Below are 20,000 nucleotides of genomic sequence, written 5' to 3'. Positions count from 1 at the left end.
GACATACCCTCATCCGCGCTCTTTTCCTGAAAGCTGATCTGTCCAGTTTTGGAGTTGATGTCAGCAGGCCAGGGAAGCTAGGGTCGATATTCTTCTCTTGATCATCTTCGGTGGCATAAGGGACGGTGTGAGCCAAGACATCCAGGGGGTTTAGCTCGCTCGTCTGCGGGAACAAACTGCCGCCATTGCTTGCCGTGCTACCGAGGTCCTTTGTCCCTGGATTGCTCACACGCTCCGGCAGATTCAATGGGGGTCTGGCGGCAGATTTCTTTGACTTTATCGTTGGAAATGCATCTGCTTTGAGTGTCGCAGGATATCCACACATTCTTGCCATCTCTGTCGTAGCATAGCTTTCGTCGGTAAAGTGTGCGGAACAAACGTCCAATTTCTTGCCACTTTCGCATCTTTGGGCCACTGGTGCAACTTGAATCCGTCCCTGTTCGTGTTGTTACACCCTCCGACAACACACCGACGAGGCATGATGTCTCCAAGGTACGGAAAACAGTCGAAAAAACGGAAAATAACAGAGCTGATTTGACTCGGTGTTTGAGAAAATGGCTGATTGCTTCCCGATGTGACGTCCTTTGTGACGTCATCGCTCCGAGAGCGAATATTAGAAAGGCGTTTAATTCGCCAAAATTCACCCATTTAGAGTTCGGAAATCGGTTAAAAAAATATATGGTCTTTTTTCTGCAACATCAAGGTATATATTGACGCTTACATAGGTCTGGTGATAATGTTCCCCTTTAAAGAATAGATGTTCATGCATTGAAACGTTTAACAGAGAGATGTTCATACATTGCAATATATAACATAAAAATGTTCATATATTGAAATGTTTTAGGAATAGATATTCATACCTAGCAACATTTAAAAGATGTTCATGCTTTTAAATGTTAAAAGACTAGATGTTCATACATTAAATAGACGTTCATACATTATAACAATTAGCCCTCGAGTCTGCCTTGACAAAAAAATGGACATTCAGAATCCATTCTCGTTTCAACACTATTCTTGATGTTCGCAATGTATTGTTTGGTAAAGATGTCGGCAGGAATTATACATACTTCTGCTGTTCAGTAGTGCGGAATGTTCGAAAAGGTTTGATCAAGTGAAATGAGTCAGAGAACAGTAGGTATGAAAAACACAAACCTTTTATTTACGGTCTTGAATGGACTCAAGTGGAGGTGTGAGAACACAAAAACAAACTATTTGAGAAATCAGACTAATTCGTCCATGGAAACATAGTGAATACGATTATCACTGCATGATGTGTGATTATATAAATAAGTAGACTTTTATTGTATCAAAGCAATACAAGGATGTTTGTCATCTGATGTCGTTTGAGCTTTTTAGTTTGCAGGTCTGTGCCACTTTGGTCCATGTGCCATGATCCTTTAATAGGACAGCATTGACTTTGATTTATCCCACAATGGGGAAATGCAGTGCAGGTTTTTACATGCAGTAACAGAAGTGAAGCGTCATGAAAAGGGTCCGCATAGAAGACGACAGGGAAGAAGATTTTTTGCAGGACTTAGCGGAGGTCTCGGCAGTGGCAAGTAGACGGTTTCTCACAAGGGGACGATGTTTGTTCTGGCCTGATGGCATGATCGCGGGCAGGGTTTCTTGTGCCCCCCAAACCAGTGCACCAGATGTGCAAGGTTTAATTGTAAACAGCACATGAAATCTTGTCTGTAAATACAGTATATCATATTATTATATAGCTCACTTTAAAAGTCTTCTACTCTTCATGTTCACTTGTTTCAAATGATGCTTTGGCTTTTTCATTCCGTGTTTGCTGGGTTTTTGATACATTTTTACTTGATCAAAATCTGTGTTATGAATTTATTACCATTTCTCAATAATCTAAAATAATCCACCTTGCAACACATTTATGAAAAATACTGAATATTTTGTGTTTTTCCCATTATAATAATTTTATTAATTTTTTCTTACAAAAACAGAATAAAGCAAAAAAATAATAATAATAAAATAAAAAAAAAAAAAAAAAATAAAATAAAATAAAAATATATATATATATATATATATATATATATATATATATATATAAAAACTTAATATCTATGGATAGGTCGAAAGCTGCTGAAAAATTTGAGGCAATTTAAGTTTAAAAAAAATAATTATGAGTTTGTCCATTTTTCGGCGAGGAGGTATTATATAGTGTTTAGTTTTGAAAAAAACTCATTGCTCTAAAAGTTGCAAATTTTTTTATTTTATTTTACAAAAAACGTAAAAGAATACAAATATATTAAGAACTGGCTATCTATGGTTAGGTCTGAAGCTGTAAAAAAATGTTACGCCTCGAAAGCTATTTTATGTTTTTTGTAATATAAATATGTGACTTACCAAACACTTTTTTGAGCGTGTCCGTTTTTCAACTGTCATTGTTCCAAAAACAATATGGCATCATAATCATTGTTATGATACAATGACCTAAAGGCTTAAAGGCTTTAATTAAAGGCTGTAATTACTTAATTTAAAGTATTCCACTTTGCAACTCATTTTTGGAAAAAAATTCCCATAACAAAGAATGTTTTTATTTTTTTTCTTATTTATTTTATTTTATTTTTTACAAAAAGGATAGAAAGTACAAAAAAAATACTATTATATAAAAAGATCTATGGTTAGGTCTGAAGCTGTTGGAAAATTGAAAGCATTAGAAGTTAAATGAAAACATATATATATATATATATATATATATATATATATATATATATATATATATATATATATATATATATATATATATATATATATATATATATATATACACACACATATACAGTAAATATATCTGTATATGTATGTATGTACATAAAAGGTATGTATATAAAATAAAACACGGCATCAAATTCAGTGTTATTAATTATTGACCTATTAAAGGCTCTAATTACCTCATCTAAAGTTTTCCACTTTGCAACTCATTAATGGGAAAAAAATTCCCATAAACAATTTTTTTTTTACAAAAAGCATAGAATGTACTAAGAAATACTATTATACAAAAAGATCTATGGTTAGGTCTGAAGCTGTATGTATATATATATATATCATATATCATATCAACATCAAAATCAGTGTTATAAATTATTGACCTTTTATAGGCTCTAATTACCTCATCTAAAGTTTTCCACTTTGCAACTAATTTGTGGACATATTGCATATTTTGTGTTTTTCCTATACATTTTTTTTATTTACAAAAAAACAAACAAAAATAAATAAATAAAATTGCTAATATATAAAACATTCTCTTCATGGTTAGGTCCGAAGCTTTTAAGCGTTGAACGCTTGTTTAAAATAATTAATTTATGACTTACTAAACACTTTTTTGAGCGCGCCACTTTTTCCGCGAAGGAAGTATAGTGTTGAGTTTTTGGAAAAACTGCCGTTGTTCCAAAAGTAATAAGGCATCAAAATCATGGTTATGAAATATTGACCTAACAAAGGTTGTTATTACCTCATCTAAAGTATTACACTTTGCAACAAATTTTTGGAAATGTTGCATATTTTGTGTTTTTCTCATAATGTTTATATTTTTTTTATTTTACAAAAAGAGCATCAAACTTTAAAAAAACAAATATATAAAAACACATACAGATAAATCTGAAGCTGTTGGATAATTTCAAGCGTTAAAAGTTAAAAATATATACACCGAAACAGTTTTTTGGAAGCGTACATAGTTTTAAATGAAATAGACTGAAGGTTTAAGGAATATATGATCCATTATTGAATAATGTTCATACTTTGTTCTCTTCCTCTCAGATCATAGAAGAGAATGGAGTGCGGCGGGTTCTGGTTTTGCCGCAGCAACCGGAGTTTCACCCAGGCGGCCACTCCCCTCTCCACCATCCTCCGCCACCGCCCCACCCCCACCTGCCTGCCTTCATCCCGCACCAGGCCATGATGCCCCCGCCGCCCCACCTCTACACGAGCATGGCGGGCGGCGGCGACATGGGCTCGCAGTACATCTCCCAATATCACCCGGCTCACATCTACTCAGAGCAGGGTGAGCGCCACCATTCCAGCCTCTCCCTTCTCCAGAAGCTCACCGTTGTGCTCCCACTTCAGTCTCTGCAGATTCCCATTCCCAACATGGACGGCCGGCCTTTGTCCACAGGGACGACAGAACCAGCAAAACGTACGAGCGTCTGCAGAAGAAGCTGAAGGAACGCCAGGGAGGCGGAGGAGGGCAGGTGAGAGACAGCCCCCCGCCTTCGCCGCTCAAGACCCGCCGCAGCCCCCCGCCGCTGGACGTCCACAATGGCGTGGGAGGAAAAGTGCCCGAGGCGGAGCAGGGTCAGCCTGGCCAGGCGGCGGACAAGCAGACGGACAGAGGTAGAAACGGAGAGGCGGGAGGTCAGTGGGGGAAGGGCAGGTATTTAGACCTTGACAATCTGGACCAGCTGGACCCAAACCAGGGCTCCGTATCAAAAACTGGAGTACAAACACCTGGATCGTTATCCCCTAATTTATGCACAACACCCCTAGTGTCATATAATTCATGCATTACACCCCTAGTGTCATATAATTCATGCATTACACCCCTAGTGTCTTATAATTCATGCATTACACCCCTAGTGTCATATAATTCATGCATTACACCCCTAGTGTCTTATAATTCATGCATTACACCCCTAGTGTCATAATTCATGCATTACACCCCTAGTGTCATATAATTCATGCATTACACCCCTAGTGTCATATAATTCATGCATTACACCCCTAGTGTCTTATAATTCATGCATTACACCCCTAGTGTCATATAATTCATGCATTACACCCCTAGCGTCATATAATTCATGCATTACACCCCTGGTGTCATATAATTCATGCATTACACCCCTGGTGTCATATAATTCATGCATTACACCCCTGGTGTCATATAATTCATGCATTACACCTCTAGTGTCATATAGTTGATGCATTACACCCCTAATGTCATATAGTTTATGCATTACACCCCTAGTGTCGTATAATTCATGCATTACACCCCTAGTGTCATATATTTCATGCATTACACCCCTAGTGTCATATAATTCATGCATTACACCCCTAGTGTCATATAATTCATGCATTACACCCCTTGTGTCATATATTTCATGCATTACACCCCTAGTGTCATATAATTCATGCATTACACCCCTAGTGTCATATAATTCATGCATTACACTCCTAGTGTCATATAGTTGATGCATTACACCCCTATTATCATATAGTTTATGCATTACACCCATAGTGTCATATAGTTGATGCATTACACCCCTAGTGTTATATAGTTTATGCATTACACGTCTAGTGTCATATAATTCATGCATTACACGTCTAGTGTCATATAATTCATGCATTACACTCCTAGTGTCATATAGTTGATGCATTACACCCCTAGTGTCATATAGTTTATGCATTACACCCCTAGTGTCATATAATTCATGCATTACACCCCTAGTGTCATATAATTCATGCATTACACTCCTAGTGTGCATTACACTCCTAGTGTCATATAGTTGATGCATTACACCCCTACTGTCATATAGTTTATGCATTACACCCATAGTGTCATATAGTTGATGCATTACATCCCTAGTGTCATATATTTGCCGCATTACACCCCTAGTGTCATATAATTCATGCATTACACCCCTTTGATGCATTACACCCTTAGTGTCATATAGTTGATGCATTACACCCCTAGTGTCATATAGTTCATGTATTACACCCCTAAAGTCATATAGTTGATGCATTACTACACCCATAGTGTCATATAATTCATGCATTACACCCCTAGTGTCTTATGGTTGATGCATTACACCCCTAGTGTCATATGATTTATGCATTACACCCCTTTGATGCATTACACCCTTAGTGTCATATAGTTGATGCATTACACTCCTAGTGTCATATAGTTGATGCATTACACCCTTAGTGTCATTTGGTTAATGCATTACACCCCTAGTGTCATATAGTTCATGCATTACACCACTAGTGTTGTATAGTTCATGCATTACACCCATAGTGCCGTTTAGTTCATGCATTACACCCCTAGTGTCATATAGTTGATGCACACCACTCCTAGTGTCATATAGTTCATGCATTACACCCCCAGTGTCATATAATTGATGCACAACACCCCTAGTGTCATATAGTTGATACATTACACCCGTAGTGTCATATAATTCATGCATTACACCCCTAGTGTCATACAATTCATGCATTACACCCCTAGTGTCATATTTTTTTATTTAGCCTTTATTTAACCAGGTAATATAGTTGATCCAGTACAGCCCTAGTGTCATATAGTTCATGCATTACACCGCTAGTGTAATATAACTGATGCACATCACCCCTAATGTCATATAGTTTATGTATCACACCCCTAGTGTCATATAGTTGATGCATTACACCCTTAGTGTCGTTTAGTTCATGCATTACACCCCTACTGTCATATAATAATAATAATAATTTTGAATTTGATTTATTGACCGCTTTTGTAGACCCTCTAAGCACTTTACAGTGAGAACTGAGAAGTCATTATTCATTCACTCTACTTTCACACATTATACCCCTAGTGCCATTTGTAGTTGATGAAATCTCTCCTCCACATGCAACCGAGTGCCGCTGACTAATTATAAAGACATAAATCAAATGCTGTCATGTAAACCGTTAAAATAATGTTTGCAAATGATTGTTTTCCAGCATTGTATAAAAAGAGGTTGTATAATCCTCTATTGCTTTGTGTGACTGTACCAGTGTTCCCCGTGCAGCTTCACAGCTCTGAGGGTGCACTCACACACGCAGCGTAGCCAGCTAACCTGATCACTCCTTCACAGTTACATTTGATCAAATCTGATACTCCACACGTCGATACAAGCACGCACACGTGAACAGCTGTTTTGCAAGCACTACTGCAAGTTTTCATCATAGAAAACCAAATTAAATAAATGAACGCCATCGCTCCTGTTATTTAAATTGCACACGTGACCAGGTTAGACAGGATAAGATGGTGTGAATATGACGACTATTCAGTTTTTAAACATGTATTTATTTATTCACTATTTCTTTTGTCTCCTCAGAGCTGGATGCAGCAGCTCAGGCCCTGCAGGCGCTGTTGAGCACCATCAGTAAGCCGGCGGTGAGTATTCGCTTCTCTCATCTGCCCGTGTTTTCTTTTTGACCTAATTGCTTAGATTTGCATGTTTTTATGTGACCATCAGCAGTGCGCCCATGAAGGTCCCTAATGATGCAAATGGGTTGCGTCATTAAACATTCTATTAACATCCGTGATGAATTCCTGCTGACGTCTCGCTAATGGAGTCCGACCTGCTGACGAGCGCACTTGGGGGAATTTCTGCTCTCAAATGTGCGGTCAGAAGTCGGGCAGGGATGAGACTTGTGTATCTACAGTGTCACGTTGCAGGAGGAATCCTCCAATAAGTCGTGGGACAGGACTATCACCGCACTTTTTAGTAGCCATTAACGATAATTGGAATTTTGACGCATATCGTATCGGCTTTTTTCTTTTAAGTACAGCTTCAACAGAAATACAGTACAGGCCAGATTGTCACTGAAGGCATCAAAACTATGAATGAACACATGTGGAGTTATGTACTTAACAAAAAAAAAAGTGATTGGACTGAAAAACATTTTTATATTCTAGTTTCTTCAAAATAGCTCTCTTTGCTCTGATTACTGCTTTGCACACTCTTGACATTCTCTCAATGAGCTTCAAGGGGTAGTCACATGAAATGGTTTTCACTTCACAGGTGTCATAATTTTGATGCCTTCAGTGACAATCTACAATGTAAATACTAGGGGTGTAACGGTACGTGTATTTGTATTGAACCGTTTCGGTACGGGGGTGTCGGTTCTGTTCGAAGGTGCACCGAACGCGTTTCCACACGAACATATTAAGTAGCATAACGCACGTTGTGTAAACAATTCACACCGAGGCACAACACACAGCATGCTATTTGGTTGATTGATTGGAACTTTTATTAGTAGATTGCACAGTTCAGCACATATTCCGTACAATTGACCACTAAATGGTAACACCACAATAAGTTTTTCAACTTGTTTAAGCCGGGGTCCACGTAAATCAATTCATGGTAATGCTTGCAGCTAACGGGCTACGATAGACTGACCATACGTCCTCTTTTCACCGGACATGTCCTCTTTTACGGAGCTGTCAGGGCGGAGTTTCTTAAATGCCTCAAATGTCCGGCATTTTGAGTTAGGGTTGCGTGTATTTTCAATGTACTTTCAGGGTTAAAGGGGAACATTATCACAATTTCAGAATTTTTAAAACCATTAAAAATCAGTTTCCAGTGGCTTATTATATTTTTCAAAGTTTTTTTCAAAATTTTACCCATCACGCAATATCCCCCAAAAAAGCTTCAAAGTGCCTGATTTTAACCACCCGTCCATTTTCCTGTGACGTCACATAGTGAAGCCAACACAAACAAACATGGCGGAAAGAACAGCAAGCTATAGCGACATTAGCTCGGATTCAGACTCGGATTTCAGCGGCTTAAGCGATTCAACAGATTACGAATGTATTGAAACGGATGGTTGTAGTGTGGAGGCAGGTAGCGAAAACGAAATTGAAGAAGAAACTGAAGCTATTGAGCCATATCGGTTTGAACCGTATGCAAGTGAAACCGACGAAAACGACACGACAGCCAGCGACACGGGAGAAAGCGAGGACGAATTCGGCGATCGCCTTCTAACCAACGATTGGTATGTGTTTGTTTGGCATTAAAGGAAACTAACAACTATGAACTCGGTTTACAGCATATGAAATACATTTGGCAACAACATGCACTTTGAGAGTGCAGACAGCCCAATTTTCATCAATTAATATATTCTGTAGACATACCCTCATGTCAGCAGGCCAGGGAAGCTAGGGTCGATATTCTTCTCTTGATCATCTTCGGCACTGTGTGAGCCAAGACATCCAGGGGGTTTAGCTCGCTCGTCTGCGGGAACAAACTGCCGCCATTGCTTGCCGTGCTACCGAGGTCCTTTGTCCCTGAATTGCTCACAAACTCCGGCAAATTCAATGGGGGTCTGGCGGCAGATTTCTTTGACTTTATCGTTTTAAATGCATCTGCTTTGAGTGTCGCAGGATATCCACACATTCTTGCCATCTCTGTCGTAGCATAGCTTTCGTCTGTAAAGTGTGCGGAACAAACGTCCAATTTCTTGCCACTTTTGCATCTTTGGGCCACTGGTGCAACTTGAATCCGTCCCTGTTCGTGTTGTTACACCCTCCGACAACACACCGACAAGGCATGATGTCTCCAAGGTACGGAAAACAGTCGAAAAAAACGGAAAATAACAGAGCTGATTTGACTTGGTGTTTGAGAAAATGGCGGATTGCTTCCTGATGTGACGTCACATTGTGACGTCATCGCTCCGAGAGCGAATATTAGAAAGGCGTTTAATTCGCCAAAATTCACCCATTTAGAGTTCGGAAATCGGTTAAAAAAATATATGGTCTTTTTTCTGCAACATTAAGGTATATATTGACGCTTACATAGGTCTGGTGATAATGTTCCCCTTTAAGAAGGGGTTAAAAACAAAACAAATTGTGCGCAACAGCATTGGTGAGGGAGGGGCAGAGACAGAGAGAGAGTTATGATAAACGTGCATGCGTCGCCAGGCTCTGCTTTTTATCCATAGATTTATCACATTTAATTTTTTATTATCTATAGCAGGGGTGTCAAAAGGGTGCCCCGGAAGCCATTTGCAGCCCACAGCTAATGTTTTAAAGGCCCACGGCACATTCTAAAAATACTATTAAAATAAACAAAAACATAACAAAAGTGAAATAAAAAAGCTTAAAGGTTAAATGTAATTTAGAAAAAGTTGCAATGTTGACTAATAAAACAAAGCTGTTTTTTTTCTTTCGAACTGTCATTGCTCAAAACATAATATTGAATCAAAATCAATGTTATTATGAATTATTGACCTATCCAAGGTTCCCATTACTTCACATCAAATATTCCACTAAGAAAAATATTTTTGGTGGAAGACTTTGCAAATTTGGTAAATAAATAACCAAAAAATGTATATTTTGTTGTTTTCTTACTGTACCGAAAATGAACTGAACCGTGACCTCTAAACCGAGGTACGTACCGAACCGAAATTTTTGTGTACCGTTACACCCCTAGTAATTAATCATTGCATTGTTATATTGATATACAGTATTTGGTCATTATTAGAGGACTTATTTCAATGGTAAATAACATAATTCAGGGTTTGTGGGTGAACAAAAAGAAAAAACATGGCTCTTATCGGGGATTAGCTGAAATAGCATTTCTTTGAGCTCCTGGTAAATGTAGCGAAGCGTCTCTACTTCAAAGTGTCAAGTAGGATGTCCAACACTGTTAAGAGTTTTTTGCTTTGCTTAAAGGACTGTGATGCGAAACAGTGGGTATAATAGAGCAAGGTGGGCCCCCCTGGTGCTAGGGAGGATGGGCTTAAGACCCATCCTGACTTCCCCCCCATACAGGACTCAGCACTGCAGGTGTCGCCCAGTCTATTTTTAATCCTCCTCAGAATGGAGGCAGAATAATCTTGTCGCTTTCACATCACATTCTGTTCAAAGCCCTCTCGGCACAACGTCGTCCTTAGCGGTGGTTTTAGGTCACTTTGCTTCATTTCACTTCACTTTTTTATGAACGCAACTTTTTCACTGCCAAAGCTTGACTGATTATGCAGCCTTGAGTATTGACCGATACTGATATTAACCCCATAGGATATCAGCAGGAATTATACGTACTTTTGGTGTTCGGTTGTGTGGAAAGTAGGGTTGTCCTAAATATTTTGGTCCCGGTACCAAAATAGATTCCGATACTTTTCTAAATAAGGGGCACCTCAAAAAAATTGCATTATTGGCTTTATTTTAACAAAAAATCTTAGGGTACATTAAACACATGTTTATTATTGCAATTTAGTCCTTAAATAAAATAGTGAACATACTAGACAACTTGTCTTTTAGTAGTAAGTAAACAAACAAAGACTCCTAATTAGTCTGTTGACGTTTGCAGTAACATATTGTGTCATTTATCTACCTATTATTTTGTCAACGTTATGAGGGACAAACTGTGAAATAGATGATTAATATACTTTTATTTACTGTTAATATCTGGTTACTTCCTGTTTCAACATGTTCTATCTACACTTCTGTTAAAATGTAATAATCACTTATTCTTCTCTTCTTTGATACTGTAAAATAGATTATTAATATACTTTTATTTACTGTTAATATCTGGTTACTTCCTGTTTCAACATGTTCTATCTACACTTCTGTTAAAATGTAATAATCACTTATTCTTCTCTTCTTTGATACTTTACATTAGTTTTGGATGATACCACAAATTTAGGTATTGATGCGATACCAAGTAGTTACAGGATCATACATTGGTCATATTCAAAGTCCTCATGTGTCCAGGGACATATTTACTGAGTTTATAAACATAATATACATTTTTTTTAAACTAAAAAAAGATTTTGTGATGATAAAAAAATATAGATGTAATCATAGTAGTATTGACTAGAAACACTTGCACTTGGTATCATTACAGTGGATGTCAGGTGTAGATCCACCAATGGCATGTGTTTACATTGTGACACCGGTGAGCTATGCTGTGTAGTGAAACATGTTTAGCTATTCCTTGTCCTCCAGTGATAATGATACGTGTAAGAAACTTACTTTATTTGTCGCCATGGAGGCGAAGATTAGTGATTTAGAAGTAGCTAAAACACTGCCGACTGCGGCTGGATGTTAGCTGCTAGCTAGCTGGCCATGTCTTAAGGCACCTCTTCCTGAGGGTGTTTCAGTGTTATAACTTCACCTTTATCGTCAGTTTTTAGACCAAAATGCGTCCGCTCTCCCTTTTTTTTGTCTACACACTGTCTGCTTGTAAGTACTCTGTGTGTATGCGCTGCCCAACATGCTCCTCTACTCGAAAACCAGCAAAGTCATGACGTGACCATGCGCCGCCATGCCCGTTAAGAGAAAAATTAAATAAATTGGGAACTGGTTCTTTTCAAACAGAGTATAGTACCGAATATGATTCATTAGTACCGCGATACTATGCTAGTACCGGTATACCATAAAAACCCTAGTGGAGTGTTAGTAAAGGGGAAGTGGGGTATTTTTTAAATTTGTTTATTTATTTAATTTTTTTTTTTGTCATAAAAAAATACAATCATGTGTGCTTATCCCTGCAGACTGTATTGATCTATATTGATTTATAATGTAGGAACCAGAAATATTAATAACAGAAAGAAACAACCCTTTTGTGTGAATGAATGTAAATGGGGGATGGAGGTATTTTGGGTTGGTGCACTAATTGTAAGTGTATCTTGTGTTTTTTATGTTGATTTAATAAAAAAAATATTTATTTTTATTTTTATTTTTATTTCTTGTGCTGCCCGGTACCAATCGATCCACGGACCGGTACCGCGGCCCGGTGGTTGGGGACCACTGCCTTAGAGCAGTGGTTCTCAAATGGGGGTACGCATACCCCTGGGGGTACTTGAAGGTATGCCAAGGGGTACGTGAGATTTTTTTTAAATATTCTAAAAATAGCAACAATTCAAAAATCATTTATAAATATAAATAAAAACATATCTTTTTTTCCAAATAGTTTAAGAAAGACCACTACAAATGAGCAATATTTTGCACTGTTATACAATTTAATAAATCAGAAACTGATGACATAGTGCTGTATTTTACTTCTTTATCTCTTTTTTTTCCAACCAGAAATGCTTTGCTCTGATTAGGGGGTACTTGAATTAAAAAAAAATTCACAGGGGGTACATCACTGAAAAAAGGTTGAGAACCACTGCCTTAGAGTATCAAGTCAATCAAAACAAAAAATCAAAAAATAAATAAAAAATGTAACTTTCCTGAGGGAACTCTCCTGAAGGAATCAATAAAGTACTATCTATCTATCTATCTATCTATCTATCTATCTATCTATCTATCTATCTATCTATCTATCTATCTATCTATCTATCTATCTATCTTATCTATTTTATCTATCTATCTGTACCTGGAAAAATGTGTTTAAAATGCAAGCATTCTCAACATTAGCATGTGTCAAGTACCAAAATATGACCGAGGTGAACACTGACAATTTAGCTTAAAAAAGCAGGTATCATTTGTCAAGTAACAAAATATTTGATGCTGAGGTGTATACCTGCAAAATTAGCAAAAAACCCACAAAAAAAAACGTCTGCCACAGGTCGTGAAAAAAAGAGCTAATATTATTGGGTGGAAACACGGGATGTAAAAGACTGTTGCACCTGTGACAGGTGTCAGACATCCAGGCCAGAGGGGCAGCAGTGAGCTGGAGTACGCCCACCGGGCCCGAGAGCAACGACGGCAGCACCGAGGACGACCACACCCCTCCGGGGCCCCTCAGCTACGAGGTGTCGGTGTCCTTCAGCAGCAAGGATGGGAAGTACAAGAGCATGTACTGGTGAGCGCCACCCCCCCACTTGGAGGTTGTACACATTTGAGCGTGACACAACCCTGAATGCACTCTCTCACTCCGTTGCAGTGGCGAAGAACTAAGTGCGACTTTGGACGACCTTCGACCGGCGACGGACTATCATGTCAGGTGGGAGCTCGCCACACCAGCTTGGCCAATACCTGCTGCTAACTGCGCTCCCCGCTTCCCCCGCCAGGGTGCAGGCCATGTCCAACTGTTTACAGGGAAACCCCTCGGAGGCCGTCAGCTTCACCACATCCAGCTGTGAGCCGGAGCCTCCCAATCCACCCAGGAAAGCCAGCGGGACCAAGAACACACTGGTGCTCCAGTGGAAGGTAGCGTGCCCGGGCTCGTAGCAACACACCAAACATGTACACTATATTGCCAAAAGTATTTGGCCGCCTGCCTTTACTCACATATGACCTTGAAGTGCCATCCCATGGAATTGTCCAAAATGTTTTGGTATCCTGGAGCATTCAAAGTTCCTTTTCACTGGAACTAAGGGGCCAAGCCCAACTCCTGAAAAACCAACCCCAAACCATAATTCCTCCTCCACCAAATTTCACACTCGGCACAATGCAGTCCAAAATAATAATAATAATAGATTTTATTTGTAAAAAGCACTTTACATTGAGTAAACAACCTAAAAGTGCTACAGTGTATTACATTTTTTTTTTAAATAAAAAGATAATAAAAAAAATAAAAACTAGAACAGCCAAATAGCTAAAACTGGTATGCATACATCTAAAACAAAGGCTTTTTTTTAAAAAGAAGGGTTTTTAAGCTTTTTTTAAAAGCATCCACAGTCTGCGGTGCCCTCAGGTGGTCAGGGAGAGCGTTCCACAGACTGGGAGCGGCGGAGCAGAAAGCCCGGTGAAATGTAGCGTTCTCCTCCTTGCAACCTCCAAACTGAGACTGGTCCATCAGATTGCCAGATGGAAAAGCGTGATTCATCAGTCCAGAGAAGGCGTCTCCACTGCTCTAGAGTCCAGTGGCGACGTGCTTTACATCACTGCATCCCACGCTTTGCATTAGACTTGGTGATGTATGGCTTGGATGCAGCTGGTCGCCCATGGAAACCCATTCCACGAAGCTCTCTGCGTACTGTACGTGGGCTAATAGGAAGGTCACATGAAGTTTGGAGCTCTGTAACAACTGACTGTGCAGAAAGTCTTTGCACTATGCTGACCTCTCTGTCAGTTTACGTGGCCTACCACTTGGTGGCTGATTTGCTGTTGTTCCCAAACTCTTCACTTTTCTTATAATAAAGTTGACTTTGGAATATTTAGGAGCGAGGAAATTTCACGACTGGATTTGTTGCACAGGTGGCATCCTATGACAGTTCCACGCTGGAAATCACTGAGAGCGGCCCATTCTTTCACAAATGTTTGGAGAAACAGTCTCCATGCCTAAGTGCTTGATTTGATACACCGGGCTAAGTGATTAGGACACCTGATTCTCATCATTTGGATGGGTGGCCAAATACTTTTGGCAAGATAGTGTATGTGTTCAACCCATTTTCTACTGAGGGCCACAGATTGAGTATTCAAAAGGTGCAGAGGCCATTTTGGTAGTTTTCACTTTCAAATCCAGTACAATTTACAGATGTTTTCATGTAAATGCTGAAGCGCCAAAGCCAAACTTGAAATTCTAACAGTTAGCATGCTGGCCAGATAGCATCAAGGAACAAAAAAAATGAACAAAATGAGCTAAAAAAAAAAAAAAAGCTAGCGTGCTTGCAGTACTATGTTAACATGCTAACAATAGCATTTAGCATTAGCAGTTAGCATTCGTGGAATACCAAAATATATAACACTACCTGCTAAATTACATAAAAGTTGAAGTTAAAGTTAAAGTACCAATAATTGTCACACACACACAAGGTGTGGCGAAATTATTCTCTGCATTTGACCAACCTTGATCACCCCCTGGGAGGGGAGGGAAGCAGTGAGCAGCAGCGGAGCATGCTAACATACCGGTAACTATGCTAAAAAATAGCATGCTTACGGTTATCATTTGTGAAATACCAAAATATGACACTACCTGCTAAATTAGATAAAAACTAGCATGGTAACATAACAATGGTAATAACATGTTTACAGTTAGCATTAGTGAAATGCCAAATATATATGACATTATGCCGTATTTTTCGGATATAAGTCGCAGTTTTTTTCATAGTTTGGTGCGACTTATACTCAGGAGCGACTTATGTGTGAAATTATTACACATTAGCGTAAAATATCAAATAATATTATTCAGCTCATTCACGTAAGAGACTAGACGTATAAGATTTCATGGGATTTAGCGATTAGGAGTGACAGATTGTTTGGTAAACGTATAGCATGTTCTATATGTTATAGTTATTTGAATGACTCTTACCATAATATGTTACGTTAACATACCAGTTGGTTATTTATGCCTCATATAACGTACACTTATTCAGCCTGTTGTTCACTATTCTTTATTTATTTTAAATTGCCTTTCAAATGTCTATTCTTGGTGTTGGCTTTTATCAAATACATTTCCCCAAAAATGCGACTTATACTTCGAAAAGTACGGTAGATATAAACTAGCATACTAACATAACTATGCTGACAATGGCATGCTTACAATTAAAATTAGTGTATTTCCAAGATATGACACTACCTGCTAAATTAGATAACTACCATGCTAACATAACAATGCTAATAACATCCTGCTTACAGTTAGCGTTACTGAAATACGAAAATATGACATTATACCTGCTAAATGAGATTAAAAACTAGCATGCTAAAATGCTAACTAACATATGGCAGGTACCAAATATTTTACTCAGGTGTGTACCTAGGAAAAATGTGTCTAAAATGCAAGCATTCTCAACATTAGCATGCATCAAAGTACCAAAATATGACCGGGGTGAACAATGACAAAATTAGCTTAAAAAATGTTGCATGCTAACAGGTATTATTTTTGAAGCAACAAAATAGTTGATGCTGAGGTGTATACCTGTAAAATTATCACAAAAAAACCCCCGGCATGCTAATATTAAGATGGTAACAATTCTGCCAAGGGCCGTGAAAAAATGAGCGTTTTTGACATCCCTGGCATAGGATGATTGTTTTGGTTTGTAAGGACGTCCTCCCAGGTGTGTGCTCTGAGCCAAAGCAGCCGCGCCTCCTCAGCTAACCTTCTCCAGATTAATTCAAGCACAGCTGGATGTGCCTCGTTTGCAGTCTTGACTGCAATAGAGAGAGAGCGGAACATGTCCGTCACGCAGCGTGCTGATCCTCATTCTCATTTTGTACTTCTGTATCTGGAAGTCTTTATTTGGGACATGCTTGATAAAAGAAAACAAAACAGAACCGAGTAATGCAAAGAAAATAACATGATGTTTTCCAACATGTATACAGTTACAATGTTTACATCACACTAACACAGTGTGCCGTGAGATACAGTCTGGTGTGCAGTGGGAGATTATCGAGTTTCACCTATTTGGGTTAAAGATATTTTTTGCAAACCAGTAATTATAGTCTGCAAATGATGTGTTGTTGTTGAGTGTCGGTGCTGTCTAGAGCTCGGCAGAGTAACCCTGTAATACTCTTCCATATCAGTAGGTGCAGCAGGTAGCTAATGGCTTTGTAGATGTCGAAAACAGCGGGAGGCAGGGTGAAAAAAAAGTTGTCTAATGCTTAAACCAAAAATAAACAAAAGGTGAGTGCCCCTAAGAAAAGGCATTGAAGCTTAGGGAATGCTATGCAGAACGAAACTAAAACTGAACTGGCTTACAAAGTAAACAAAAACAGAATGCTGGACGACAGCAAAGACTTACTGTGGAGCAAAGGCAATGTACATCCGAACATGACATGACAATCAACAATGTCCCCACAAAGAAGGATAAAAACAACTGAAATATTCTTGATTGCTAAAACAAATTGGATGCGGGGAATATCGCTCAAAGGAAGACATGAAACTGCTACAGGAAAATACCAAAAAAAGAGAAAAAGCCACCAAAATAGGAGCGCAAGACAAGAACTAAAACACTACACACAGGTAAACAGCAAAAAAGTCAAAATAAGTCAGGGTGTGATGTGACAGGTGGTGACAGTACATCTACTTTGAGACAAGAGCTATAGTGATGCATGCTTGGTTATGCTGTAAAGCAGGGGTCGGTAACCTTTTTGGCTGAGAGCCATGAAACACAAATATTTTAAAATGTATTTCCATGAGAGCCATATAATATTTTTTAACTCTGAATACAACTAAATGCGTGCATTTTTAAGTAAGACCAACATTTTATGATAAGATATGAGTATGATACGTCTCTTATTCTTTTTTAATAACATTGTTATTCTGAAGCTTACCAATAATAATTAAAATACTTCATGACATTAATGCAATTTCTTAAACAGGTGCGGTAGAAAACGGATGGATGGATTAAAATGCATGAGAATGTTTTATATTTTGAACGTTATTTTTAACACTGTGATTCCCAGCGGAATTATTAATTACTTATCGTGTTAAGCAATGTCAGCTAAGATTTATCTGAGAGCCAGATGCAGTCATCAGAAGAGCCATAGGTTCCCTACCCCTGCTTTAAAGTCATATCCAACAATGTATTTTATTTTTTTTTACTATTTCAGTCCACTCTTCTGTTACCGAATATCATTATTTTGATTTTACTGAAATTCAAAGATAATCTGTTTTTGTCAAATTATCTCTTTAATGTATTCATTTCTACTGTTATTATTGGTATTAGCTTCTTTCTTCTTTTCTTCTGCACAAAACACTCATTGTTGGTTTCTCCTGCAGGCCCCATGTGACAACGGTTCCAAGGTCCAGAACTACATTCTTCAATGGGATGAGGTAATGTTTCAATAGTAAATGTCCTTATTTTTCACCCATTTTAAAGAAGTACACATTAGTGTGTTAGAAGCTTTGATGCTTGAAATGTACACATTAAAAGTGCACTTAGTACACACTACTGGGAGGTTTGAATATTTTCATAATTAGCATAAAAAAATTATAATTATTTGTCGCCATGGAGACAAGGATTAGTGATTAAGAAGTAGCTAAAACACTGCTGACTGCAAATGGATGTTAGCTGCTAGTTAGTTAGCCATGTCTTAAAGCACCTCTTCCTGAGGGTGTTTCAGTGTTATAACTTCACATTTATCTTTAGTTTTTAAGCCAAAATGCGTCCGTACTCCCTTTTCTGTCTTCACACTGTGTCTGCTTGTAAGTACTCTGTGTGTGTGCGCTGCCGAACATGCTCCTCTGCTGGTAAAACCGGCAATGTCATGACGTTCAACAGTTTAACATTATTGAAACCATCGAGGCATGAAATACCAAGCCTACAATGACCTTTACACTAGTTTTACCCAACATAGTAGACATAATAATAGAAAAGACGAATACAAATGAGACATAAATAAGATAAGGTGTCAAACTTAAAGCCCGCTACATCATTCCATGTGGCCTCCAAAACCCTGGAAATAATGTGTCAAAGTCCTTGACAGAAAAAAAATACATACAATTTCATGTCTTTTAAACTTTGATATGTAGTAAAAAGGGACAAACGGTAGAAAATGGATGGACTGATGTAGTAATGTAATTATTATCAACTTTTTTTGTTAAAATGAAAATAAATACTCACATATTTGCTTGCTTTATGACTTGGTGTACACCGCCTTCCGCCCGAATGCAGCTGAGATAGGCTCCAGCACCCCCCGCGACCCTGAATGGGACAAGCGGTAGAAAATAGATGAATGGATGACTTAAAGGTGTAGTAATGTGGCCAGAAATGGTACTGCAATCACGGTCAAAATTCTGTAGTTCTCTCCCACTCTCCATGACTGAGGTTGCCAGATACGGATCCCAATCCTACTCCATTTGACCCATCCCCTTGTTCACCCCCTGGGAGGTGAGGGGAGCAGTGAGCAGCAGCGGTGGCCGCACCCGTGAATCATTTTTGGTGATTTAACCCCCAATTCCAACCCTTGATGCTGAGTGCCAAGCAGGGAGGTAATGGGTCCCATTTGTATAGTCTTTGGTATGACTCAGCCAGGGTTTGAACTCAGGACCTACCGATCTCAGGGCGGACACTCTAACCACAAGGCCACTGAGTAGCATATGCATATGGATCAACATATGAGCAAAAGAATCACAGTAAAGTTTTTTTTAATTATTAATTTATAAAATGTCCAATTTATATCTGTTCTAATAAGAATACATTTATACAATATAATTTTACTAACAGTGCATTAAGTGCCATTTCACGCCACTAGTTTTTGATGAATTAAGTCAAACTTGTAATCACTGGTTTCTTTGGAAAATAGGGGTCAAAAAAATCGTATATTTTGTGAGAAAATGGCCATATAGAGGTTCTTTAATACGAAAAGCAAGGGTTTGCGCGCCAAAATGGAGCAAGCAAGTGATGGAAATGATTGATTTGGATCCTGCTGCACTGCAAAAAGTCAGTGTTCAAAAACAAGAAAAAAAATT

General features: G+C 38.5%; 1 protein-coding gene across 5 annotated transcripts in view; it reads left to right on the top strand.

Annotated features, from left to right (window-relative positions):
• fndc3a (fibronectin type III domain containing 3A) overlaps positions 1–20,000 on the top strand; it is a 152,329-nt gene that overhangs the window by 102,810 nt on the left and 29,519 nt on the right. For 4 of the 5 annotated variants that reach the window (XM_061972375.1, XM_061972377.2, XM_061972374.1 and 1 more), the window contains 7 exons: positions 3,781–4,024; positions 4,087–4,353; positions 7,089–7,147; positions 13,342–13,508; positions 13,590–13,649; positions 13,717–13,855; positions 18,309–18,362. In XM_061972375.1, coding sequence (XP_061828359.1) covers positions 3,781–4,024; positions 4,087–4,353; positions 7,089–7,147; positions 13,342–13,508; positions 13,590–13,649; positions 13,717–13,855; positions 18,309–18,362 — 990 coding nt within the window. Of the gene's footprint in view, positions 1–1,410; positions 1,556–3,780; positions 4,025–4,086; positions 4,354–7,088; positions 7,148–13,341; positions 13,509–13,589; positions 13,650–13,716; positions 13,856–18,308; positions 18,363–20,000 lie in introns of those variants that run through there. The other variant, XM_061972378.1, reaches the window with a different exon arrangement.

The sequence above is a fragment of the Nerophis lumbriciformis genome, linkage group LG17, assembly GCF_033978685.3.
Source record: "Nerophis lumbriciformis linkage group LG17, RoL_Nlum_v2.1, whole genome shotgun sequence".
Taxonomy (NCBI): Eukaryota; Metazoa; Chordata; class Actinopteri; order Syngnathiformes; family Syngnathidae; genus Nerophis; species Nerophis lumbriciformis.
Note: the sequence above shows the minus strand (reverse complement) of the source record. Positions and strands in the feature narration are given on the sequence as shown.